General features: G+C 37.5%; 1 protein-coding gene across 1 annotated transcript in view; it reads right to left on the reverse strand.

Moving 5' to 3' along the window:
• The window catches only part of MTMR8 (myotubularin related protein 8), a 257,972-nt gene that overhangs the window by 177,590 nt on the left and 67,882 nt on the right, over window positions 1–12,500 (reverse strand). The window contains exon 7 of the mRNA XM_053699222.1: window positions 7,905–8,037. Within this exon, the coding sequence (XP_053555197.1) occupies window positions 7,905–8,037 (133 nt within the window). The remainder of the gene's footprint in view (window positions 1–7,904; window positions 8,038–12,500) is intronic.

Here is a 12,500-nt window from a genome sequence, read left to right on the forward strand (position 1 = left end):
TAGTCTAGGAGGTGCTCAGATAATCTTATTTTCCTAGGAGTTTAGCCCATGAGACTATAAGCCTAGATATTGTTTTAGTACTATCTAACCGTGTTTTTGTGTAACATTTGTCATCCCACATTAGTTCTATATAGACTTGGCTGTTACCAATGTTAGTGTTTTTTTAGTACATTTAATGCTCTATCTTGATTAGAGCTCTGTGAACATAGCCCTATATGTGACAGTATACCACACTTAGTATTTGTAGGGTTTATGATTCTATACACTGTCCTGTTTCACTGCGTGCTGTGTTGTTGTGTAGGTATCCCTATGGAAACGGTAATGCTTCGTTGCGATAGGCTGTTGCCTCGCATGTGATTTATTCCGACTCTGGGAGTGACTTCCGGGTCTCGCACTGAGTTGTGCCGCGCCAGAGGCTGTCGGGTTGTCAGGGGGAGACTTGCATAGCAGTGCAGTGGTGAGTTTATCAAGCGATAAGGTGATCTTGGCCAGATGTTTGTTACAAAGCATTACTTCCTTCTGTATCCTATATTTGCAGCAGATTTGTGGTCCCTGCTAGCCACGGGTCTTGCTATGTACATTGTATTATTCTGCTCGTGGGGTTAGTCTCTGTGCCCTTCATGTCTGTATACCATGTCTCCTCTATTTTTCCTCTATATAGATATAAGTCACTATCACTTAAAGAGAAGTATATACTCAAGACAGTGCATTAATCAGTGACATATTAAATAAACTTATTGATATTGTGATGTAGTGATATATATATATATATATATATATATACATATACATACAATGCAGCAAAGGATTCTGGGTAGCAACAACTACGAAACAGTCTTTCCTGGGATAGTTTTGAATCACTGCTTTAACCCTAGCTAAGTCTATAAGCTGTGTGAACAGTGATACTTGGCATTAAGGGAATCTGCTGAAAAGCAGGCTGAAGTAAAAAGGTGTGTCATTGTGAACCTAATTTGCATCTCTTACCCAGAATCATTTGCTGCATTGTAAATAATGTATTCCAGAGGTTTTCTGTGGGAAAAACAAGCCTTCTGGCTTGTCTAGATTTGTTAATGAGGTTCACAATGAGTTATTTTCTCTATTTTATGCGTGGATGGATGATTTTAAACTCACTTTTTACCTCCACCTAATTTAAAATGTTGTTGTATTTGCCAGGAATCAACTTCACCCAGCAGTGATTAAAACTTTCTCCCAGCTGATGAGTAGCAACAACTACGAAACAGTCTGTCCTGGGATAGTTTTGAATCACTGCTTTAACCCTAGCTAAGTCTATAAGCTGTGTGAACAGTGATACTTGGCGTTAAGGGAATCTGCTGAAAAGCAGGCTGAAGTAAAAAGGTGTGTCATTGTGAACCTAATTTGCATCTCTAACCCAGAATCCTTTGCTGCATTGTAAATAATGTATTCCAGGGGTTTTCTGTGGGAAAAACAAGCCTTGAGTTATATTCTCCCTCTCTTATATATATATATATATATATATATATATATATATATATATATATATATATATATATATATATATATATATATATATATATATATATATATATAAAACATAATTTATGTAAGAACTTACCTGATAAATTCATTTCTTTCATATTAGCAAGAGTCCATGAGCTAGTGACGTATGGGATATACATTCCTACCAGGAGGGGCAAAGTTTCCCAAACCTCAAAATGCCTATAAATACACCCCTCACCACACCCACAAATCAGTTTAACGAATAGCCAAGAAGTGGGGTGATAAGAAAAAAGTGTGAAGCATAAATATAAGGAATTGGAATAATTGTGCTTTATACAAAAAAAATCATAACCACCACAAAAAAAGGGTGGGCCTCATGGACTCTTGCTAATATGAAAGAAATGAATTTATCAGGTAAGTTCTTACATAAATTATGTTTTCTTTCATGTAATTAGCAAGAGTCCATGAGCTAGTGACGTATGGGATAATGACTACCCAAGATGTGGATCTTCCACGCAAGAGTCACTAGAGAGGGAGGGATAAAATAAAGACAGCCAATTCCGCTGAAAATAATCCACACCCAAAACAAAGTTTAAATCTTATAATGAAAAAAACCCTGAAATTATAAGCAGAAGAATCAAACTGAAACAGCTGCCTGAAGTACTTTTCTACCAAAAACTGCTTCAGAAGAAGAAAACACATCAAAATGGTAGAATTTAGTAAAAGTATGCAAAGAAGACCAAGTTGCTGCTTTGCAAATCTGATCAACCGAAGCTTCATTCCTAAACGCCCAGGAAGTAGAAACTGACCTAGTAGAATGAGCTGTAATCCTTTGAGGCAGAGTTTTACCCGACTCGACATAAGCATGATGAATTAAAGATTTCAACCAAGATGACAAAGAAATGGCAGAAGCCTTCTGACCTTTCCTAGAACCGGAAAAGATAACAAATAGACTAGAAGTCTTTCGGAAATTCTTAGTAGCTTCAACATAATATTTCAAAGCTCTAACTACATCCAAAGAATGCAATGATTTCTCCTTAGAATTCTTAGGATTAGGACATAATGAAGGAACCACAATTTCTCTACTAATGTTAGAATTCACAACCTTAGGTAAAAATTTAAAAGAAGTTCGCAACACCGCCTTATCCTGATGAAAAATCAGAAAAGGAGACTCACAAGAAAGAGCAGATAATTCAGAAACTCTTCTGGCAGAAGAGATGGCCAAAAGGAACAAAACTTTCCAAGAAAGTAATTTAATATCCAGCGAATGCATAGGTTCAAACGGAGGAGCTTGAAGAGCCCCCAGAACCAAATTCAAACTCCAAGGAGGAGAAATTGACTTAATGACAGGTTTTATACGAACCAAAGCTTGTACAAAAAAATGAATATCAGGAAGATTAGCAATCTTTCTGTGAAAAAGAACAGAAAGAGCAGAGATTTGTCCTTTCAAGGAACTTGCAGACAAACCTTTATCCAAACCATCCTGAAGAAACTGTAAAATTCTCGGAATTCTAAAAGAATGCCAGGAAAAATGATGAGAAAGACACCAAGAAATATAAGTCTTCCAGACTCTATAATATATCTCCCTAGATACGGATTTACGAGCCTGTAACATAGTATTAATCACAGTCAGAGAAACCTCTTTGACTAAGAATCAAGCGTTCAATCTCCATACCTTTAAATTTAAGGATTTGAGATCCTGATGGAAAAAAGGACCTTGTGACAGAAGGTCTGGTCTTAACGGAAGAGTCCACGGTTGGCAAGAGGCCATCCGGACAAGATCCGCATACCAAAACCTGTGAGGCCATGCTGGAGCCACCAGCAGAACAAACGAGCATTCCTTCAGAATCTTGGAGATTACTCTTGGAAGAAGAACTAGAGGCAGAAAGATATAGGCAGGATGATACTTCCAAGGAAGTGACAACGCATCCACTGCTTCCGCTTGAGGATCCCTGGATCTGGACAGATACCTGGGAAGTTTCTTATTTAGATGAGAAGCCATCAGATCTATTTCTGGAGGACCACACATTTGAACAATCTGAAGAAATACCTCTGGGTGAAGAGACCATTCGCCCGGATGTAACGTTTGGCGACTGAGATAATCCACTTCCCAATTGTCTATACCTGGGATATGAACCGCAGAAACTAGACAGGAGCTGGATTCCGCCCATACCAGAATTCGAGATACTTCTTTCATAGCCAGAGGACTGTGAGTCCCTCCTTGATGATTGATGTATGCCACAGTTGTGACATTGTCTGTCTGAAAACAAATGAACGATTCTCTCTTTAGAAGAGGCCAAGACTGAAGAGCTCTGAAAATTGCACGGAGTTACAAAATATTGATCGGTAATCTCACCTCCTGAGATTCCCAACCCCCTTGTGCTGTCAGAGACCCCCACACAGCTCCCCAACCTGTAAGACTTGCATCTGTTGAAATTACAGTCCAGGTCGGAAGAACAAAAGAAGCCCCCTGAACTAAACGATGGTGATCTGTCCACCACGTCAGAGAGTGTCGTACAATCGGTTTTAAAGATATTAATTGAGATATCTTTGTGTAATCCCTGCACCACTGGTTCAGCATACAGAGCTGAAGAGGCCGCATGTGAAAAACGAGCAAAGGGGATCGCGTCCGATGCAGCAGTCATAAGACCTAGAATTTCCATGCATAAGGCTACCGAAGGGAACGATTGTGACTGAAGGTTTCGACAAGCTGATATCAATTTTAGACGTCTCTTGTCTGTCAAAGATAGAGTCATGGACACTGAATCTATCTGGAAACCTAAAAAGGTTACCTGTGTCTGAGGAATCAATGAACTTTTTGGTAAATTAATCCTCCAACCATGATGTTGAAGAAACAACACAAGTCGATTCGTTTGAGATTCTGCTAAATGTGAAGACTGAGCAAGTACCAAGATATCGTCCAAATAAGGAAATACCACAATACCCTGTTCTCTGATTACAGACAGAAGGGCACCGAGAACCTTCGTAAAAATTATTGGAGCTGTAGCTAGGCCGAACGGCAGAGACACAAACTGGTAATGCTTGTCCAGGAAAGAGAATCTCAGAAACTGATAGTGATCTGGATGAATCGGAATATGCAGATATGCATCCTGTAAATCTATTGTAGACATATAATGCCCTTGCTGAACAAAAGGCAGGATAGTCCTTACAGTTACCATTTTGAATGTTGGTATCCTTACATAACGATTCAATATTTTTAGATCCAGAACTGGTCTGAAGGAATTCTCCTTCTTTGGTACAATGAAGAGATTTGAATAAAACCCCAGCCCCTGTTCCAGAACTGGAACTGGCATAATTACTCCAGCCAACTCTAGATCTGAAACACATTTCAGAAATGCTTGAGCCTTCGCTGGGTTTACTGGGACACGGGAAAGAAAAAATCTCTTTGCAGGAGGCCTTATCTTGAAGCCAATTCTGTACCCTTCTGAAACAATGTTCTGAATCCAAAGATTGTGAACGGAATTGATCCAAATTTCTTTGAAAAAACGTAATCTGCCCCCTACCAGCTGAGCTGGAATGAGGGCCGCACCTTCATGTGGACTTAGGAGCTGGCTTTGATTTTCTAAAAGGCTTTGATTTATTCCAGACTGGAGATGGTTTCCAAACTGATACCGCTCCTGAGGATGAAGGATCAGGTTTTTGTTCCTTGTTGTGACGAAAGGAACGAAAACGATTATTAGACCTAAATTTACCTTTAGATTTTTTATCCTGTGGTAAAAAGTTCCTTTCCCTCCAGTAACAGTTGAGATAATAGAATCCAACTGAGAACCAAACAATTTATTACCCTGGAAAGAAAGGGAAAGCAGAGTAGACTTAGAAGACATATCAGCATTCCAAGTTTTAAGCCATAAAGCTCTTCTAGCTAAAATAGCTAGAGACATATACCTGACATCAACTCTAATGATATCAAAGATGGCATCACAAATAAAATTATTAGCATGTTGAAGAAGAATAATAATGCTATGAGAATTGTGATCTGTTACTTGTTGCGCTAAAGCTTCTAACCAAAAAGTTGAAGCTGCAGCAACATCCGCTAAAGATATAGCAGGTCTAAGAAGATTACCTGAACACAAGTAAGCTTTTCTTAGAAAGGATTCAATTTTCCTATCTAAAGGATCCTTAAAGGAAGTACCATCTGCCGTAGGAATAGTAGTACGCTTAGGAAGAGTAGAGACAGCCCCATCAACCTTAGGGATTTTGTCCCAAAATTCTAATCTGTCAGATGGCACAGGATATAATTGCTTAAAACGTTTAGAAAGAGTAAATGAATTACCCAAATTATTCCATTCCCTGGAAATTACTTCAGAAATAGCACTAGGGACAGGAAAAACTTCTGGAATAACTACAGGAGATTTAAAAACCTTATCTAAACGTTTAGATTTAGTATCAAGAGGACCAGAATCCTCAATTTCTAATGCAATTAGGACTTCTTTAAGTAAAGAACAAATAAATTCCATTTTAAATAAATATGAAGATTTATCAGCATCAACCTCTGAGACAGAATCCTCTGAACCAGAAGAACCATTATCAGAATCAGAATGATGATGTTCATTTAAAAATTCATCTGAAAAATGAGAAGTTTTAAAAGACTTTTTACGTTTACTAGAAGGAGGAATAACAGACATAGCCTTCTTAATGGATTTAGAAACAAAATCTCTTATGTTATCAGGAACACTCTGAGTATTAGATGTTGACGGAACAGCAACAGGTAATGTAACAGTACTAAAGGAAATATTATCTGCATTAACAAGTTTGTCATGACAAACAGTACAAACAACAGCTGGAGGAACAGATACCATAAGTTTACAGCAGATACACTTAGCTTTGGTAGCTCCAGCACCAGGCAGCGACTTTCCAGAAGTATCTTCTGACTCAGTTTCAACGTGGGACATCTTGCAATATGTAATAGAAAAAACAACATATAAAGCAAAATTGATCAAATTCCTTAAATGACAGTTTCAGGAATGGGAAAAAATGCCAGTGAACAAGCTTCTAGCAACTAGAAGCAATAAATAATGAGACTTAAATAATGTGGAGACAATAGTGACGCCCATATTTTTTTAGCGCCAAAAATGACGCCCACATTATTTGGCGCCTAAATGCTTTTGGCGCCAAAAATGACGCCACATCCGGAACGCCGACACTTTTGGCGCAAAAGAACGTCAAAAAATGACGCAACTTCCGGCGACACGTATGACGCCGGAAACTGAAGGAAAAAAAAAAAAAATTTGCGCCAAAAAAGTCAGCGCCAAGAATGACGCAATAAAATGAAGCATTTTCAGCCCCCGCGAGCCTAACAGCCCACAGGGAAAAAGTCAAATTTTAAGGTAAGAAAAAAATTGATTTATTCATTTGCATTATCCCAAATATGAAACTGACTGTCTGAAATAAGGAATGTTGAACATCCTGAGTCAAGGCAAATAAATGTTTGAATACATATATTTAGAACTTTATAAAAAAGTGCCCAACCATAGCTTAGAGTGTCACAGAAAATAAGACTTACCCCAGGACACTCATCTACATGTTGTAGAAAGCCAAACCAGTACTGAAACGAAAATCAGCAGAGGTAATGGTATATAAATAAGAGTATATCGTCGATCTGAAAAGGGAGGTAAGAGATGAATCTCTACGACCGATAACAGAGAACCTATGAAATAGACCCCGTAGAAGGAGATCATTGAATTCAAATAGGCAATACTCTCCTCACATCCCTCTGACATTCACTGCACGCTGAGAGGAAAACCGGGCTCCAACCTGTTGCGGAGCGCATATCAACGTAGAATCTAGCACAAACTTACTTCACCACCTCCATAGGAGGCAAAGTTTGTAAAACTGATTTGTGGGTGTGGTGAGGGGCGTATTTATAGGCATTTTGAGGTTTGGGAAACTTTGCCCCTCCTGGTAGGAATGTATATCCCATACGTCACTAGCTCATGGACTCTTGCTAATTACATGAAAGAAATATATATATATATTACACACACACATATACACACATATATATATATATATATATATATATATATATATATATATATATATTACACAGACACATATACACACATATATATATATATATAAACACACATATACACATTTTATTTATATATATATATATATATATATATATATATATATATATATATACACACACACACACACATATACATACACACACACACATTATATATACACACACATATCTACACAATACTGACCTAGTTTGCTTAAGATTTTATTTACTAATCACTTAAAAAAAAAAAAAGTATGATGTAACTTAAACTGGTAGTTTGTTTATATAAACATATGCATGTGTCACATATACTTTACTTACACACACACACACTGCTTGTAATTTGCCAAGTGATTTGAAAACACTTTAAAAATGCAAGAGCACAATTTACCCTCCAGAAGCTTCTGCAGGCTGTTTCGCATCACATGAATGTTCTCAATGCCAATAAACTGGAAGCGAATTTTAGGATAATGATCTTCATTCTCGTAGCCTTTCCCTGCTGCTCGGTTGGCCATAGCATTTAACTGTTAAACACAAAATAAAATGGCTAAAAAAAAATGATGATGATGTTTTTTTTCCAGGAATGCAAAATGGCTAATAAACATGTACAACATTGGCTGTAGAAATTAAGAAAAAAAAGTAGAAAATGATTTGCCAACAAGAGAAAGCAATGACTGAAAATATTAGGGGAGCTAAAAAAACATGAAACACAATTTTCTTTTCATGATTCAGATAGAGAATACAATTTCAAAAAGTTTACAATTTACTTCTATTATCAAATTTGCTTCATTCTCATGTTATTCTTTGTTAAAGAGATATCAAGATAGGTAGCGTGCACGTGTCTGGAGCACTAAATACAAGAAATAGTGCTGCCATCTAGTGCTCTTGCTAATGTATAACATTGGTGCACATCTGCTGCCATATAGTACTGAGCTTACCTTCCTGCTTTTTAACAGGATAACAAAAAAAAACCACAGGAAGAAAATTCAAAAGTGGTTTAATTTTCTTTTTTTTTTAACTTCTGTTTTTTTTTTTTTTTTTACAGATCCCCAAGACTTACACCGTTGGAAAGTTTAGGCAATTACCTTTCCAACAGTGGGTCTTGTGTGTCTGTAGCTGCTTAAATGTCTGAGATACAGGCGTCTAAGCAGAATGCCCCCTTTCCCTATACTTTGTATGGTAAATTTTTAATAAAGATGCACAGTGACGTCACTGCGCAAAACGTGAAGCCCCGGCGACGCCTGTCACTATGCAAGACCGACCGCCGGGGTAGGAGCGGGTGGGAGCCCCAGATCTCCCTCAAGGTGGGAGAGTGCTAGCGATGGCTCTGAGCCGTCGTTAGCACCAGAGTGTGAAACTCTGCGACGGGTCAAAGCCATCGTTGGCACTCAAGGGGTTAAAATGCTATGTTCTATATTAATAATGAAAGAAAAATGTGGGGTTTTATGCCCTTTTAAGTAACAGAAGAGTATAAACTAGTTTGCTATCATTTTAAACTATTTAATCAAGTTCCTTACTCATATGGTAGCAATTAAAAAAGGGACACAGGAGAGTTCAGGAAGGGGCGGAGCATGCAGGTTGCAGACTGCCTGCAGCATCAGGCTCTTCATTGCAAGCGCTAGCCCAACATCGCAAAACACCGACTCCATTGGCCACAATAATATGCTGGCCTGGATACAGGATGCTATCCTATAGCGTCTCAGAGGTCTGCAAGGCGGATACGTGCTTAGTTGCTGAAGCACTCACTAAGAAAAACTGCTGCTCTATATGCCAGGATTCTAAACTTACATGCCGATACCAGTAGAGCTGGCAGTTAGTTTAGACAATCAGGCACCTGTTCACTCTTTCATTTGATGTTTATGTGTACATTGTGATTGGATAAGACTTGTGCTATAGTGAGCTTATGTGCGCTATGTAGAGTGGCTATATCGCTATTATTTGGCTACGTATTAATTGCCTTAAGTCTCATCCACTAAAACAGGTCGCTAATATTTTCCAGCATCTTGGACTGACGCAATATACATGTAATCAACCACCTTTGTTGCCTTCATGACCCTGTTCAGCCCTTACAGATAAATCCCATGTCTATTATTACCTACTACAGCCATGACATTAATGGAGATAACTTAGAAGGCATAATACGCCTAGAAGGCTGATATATGACATTGACTTTCAATTAAGCTGTCTAAAAAAATAAAATAAAAAGGAATCAAACATAAAAGTAGTGCGAGTTTCCCTGCAGAGAGTTTACACCAATAGCCTCCACTAAGTAACAGTAAGGCTCCTAGAATTACTAAACGGCAAGAGCACTTGAAACATACTATACAAACATAATATCTGACTGCCGAACCTGCTTAAAAAAGTTCCTATACCAAGGACATTGCTAACGCATTTTTATGCGATATAAACTGCAGTGATCTGATACTCATTACTACCAGGACCCATTATGGGTAGGAGGTTTATAAGACTATTTAATTAACCAACTCTGGCTACATCTATGACACCTAGGACCTGTCTACAACAGAGACCAATAAGGACAGAGACAGTAATGGAATAGAGGCACTCATACTAAGGGCAAGAGAAGCCTGATAATGGATATGATATTCTCTAAGTAGACATCTGACTACATCGATATAGATCTAACCCTATTCTTACAAGAACATGGTAGATTGATTATCTACTCCACTTAATAGTAATGGATTGATCTATCTAGTTACTTTTGTCTCTCTAGGTCAACTGCAAATAGGGGACACTATTACTGTAACTGGATATATAAGCGAATAAATGTGGTGGTAGATGCCAAGCAATACACAGATACGTGAATGTTAAATATACTGCTTTATATTTGGAGGCTCAAGTAATATGATCTAACTTAATACTCACAATAACAAGGTGAACTTAAAGGGACACTGACCCCAAATTTTTTCTTTCACGATTCAGATAGAGCATGCAATTTTAAGCAACTTTCTAATTTACTCCTATTATCAATTTTCTTTGTTCTCTTGCTATCTTTATTTGAAAAAGAAGGCATCTAAGCTATTTGTTTGGTTCAGAACCTTGGAAAGCACTTGTTCATTGGTGAATGAATTTATCCACCAATCAGCAAGAACAACCCAGGTTGTTCACCAAAAATGGGCCGGCATCTAAACGTACAACTTTTTGCATTTCAAATAAAGATACCAAGAGAATTAAGAAAATATGATAATAGGAGTAAATTAGAAAGTTGCTTAAAATTGAATGCTCTATCTGAATCACAAAATAAAAAATTTGGGTTCAGTGTCCCATTAAGTAAATTCAGAATTTCAGTTAACACTATTAGAGAAAATGAGACTGTATATTAATATATACACATATCTAATAAGGAATAAGTACTGTTCTTTCTTCCTCTTTACATAATATTTGAAATGGTTCATTTTTGATCCTCTAAAATTTTGGTAGGCAAAAGCCATAATCTTACTTTTGGTTTTTTTGGTCCCCCTTTTTCCCCTCCTTTTCTCCAAGACTTTAAAAAGGGGGAATAAAGTAAACAATCTATAATAATAATAATAATTAAAAAAAGACACATATAAACACACACATGGAAGAAAAACAGAATAAACGATGGCACTAATAGTGTTGTAGCCTACAACCTTTATTAATGGTTAGTCCAGTATTACAGTATAATTGACTATATCTAGAAATAATGTAAGGCAGGTGCTGTACACAAGGAAAGACTAACCGCACAAAAAAACAGTGGGTGACTGGAAAGTATGTACATACATAGCACTCAACAACACTCAATTGTAATCTTTACTATGTTACTAGTGGAGGAGGTCTAATAACTGACTCCGGATGGACGGGGTTAAAACGTAACTTTTATTTATAATAAACATAAAAAAGAAAAAAATAGGATTATAAAAACACAGTGTTGTACCTCCCTGTATAACTTAAATAATGGCTTGACTATATGTTCGGAGGAAGTGGCCTCAGTCCCAGACTGGTGGTATAATGGACCACAGGTACTGTAATTATCACTGCTGGAATGAGAAGGAGGATAGGAGGTATGTTCCCGGGGTTGGAAGGGTATTGTTAGTTCCACATTGTACTCTTATCATGTGTGGAGTAAGGTGACAATCCTAAGCACTAGACAAAGGGATATAAGAGGGCACAGAACGTTTCCAATGACTTATATAATTTGTGAGCGTTCATTAAAGTCAAGCTGGCTGAGTAGCCCCTTGTATAAGACTGTCAGTGCAAATATTCAAAACAGCACAGCTATATGAAATTCCCCAGGATGTAGGGGTGATAGTATTGTTACTAGTTATATAGGATAACGTAGTTAGGCACTGGGTAGAAGTGTGCGGTAAGGTGCTGCAAACATTATTCTAAAATATTCATTGTGAAATCTCCAAGCATAAGAGTGGTTTAATGTATTACAGTAACCTCAATTTGGCTTACACAGTGAAAAGGTAGTGTTGAGTGTTAAGTATCAGGGTAAACTTATATAAGTATTATTTGTGTATATACCACATATGTACCACTGACTCTGTGAAACTCCACTACAATTGCTGTATAACACTTCAGCTAGTAAAATGAGTGCCTATATGTTAGGCTCGTCTGTCACTACAAAACCGGAAGCACTAACAAGTAAAGTACTTTTATTTGCTAAGATTACACCAGACATACAATGTTATAATAATCTCCAAGGAACATGAGAGGTACTCGTATCATAAGTAATGTTTTTATAACATTATTGCACACTTGACAGGTAAGTATAGGAGGGCACAACAAGGTTCTGTGATTGATATAATTATTAGGCGTTAGTTAGATTCAATCCGGCTAAGTTGCCCCTTATGGAGCAGTCATTGCAAACATGCAAAAGAATCAAAATGATATGGTATTCCCCAAACTGTAGGGATAGTTTTACACAGGGTAAGAGTGTGCGGTAGGGTACAGCTAATAGTATACCACTATATTCATTTTCAAATGTTCAAGCATAAGAGTGGTT

The sequence above is a fragment of the Bombina bombina genome, chromosome 1 (genome assembly GCF_027579735.1).
Source record: "Bombina bombina isolate aBomBom1 chromosome 1, aBomBom1.pri, whole genome shotgun sequence".
Classification (NCBI taxonomy): Eukaryota; Metazoa; Chordata; class Amphibia; order Anura; family Bombinatoridae; genus Bombina; species Bombina bombina.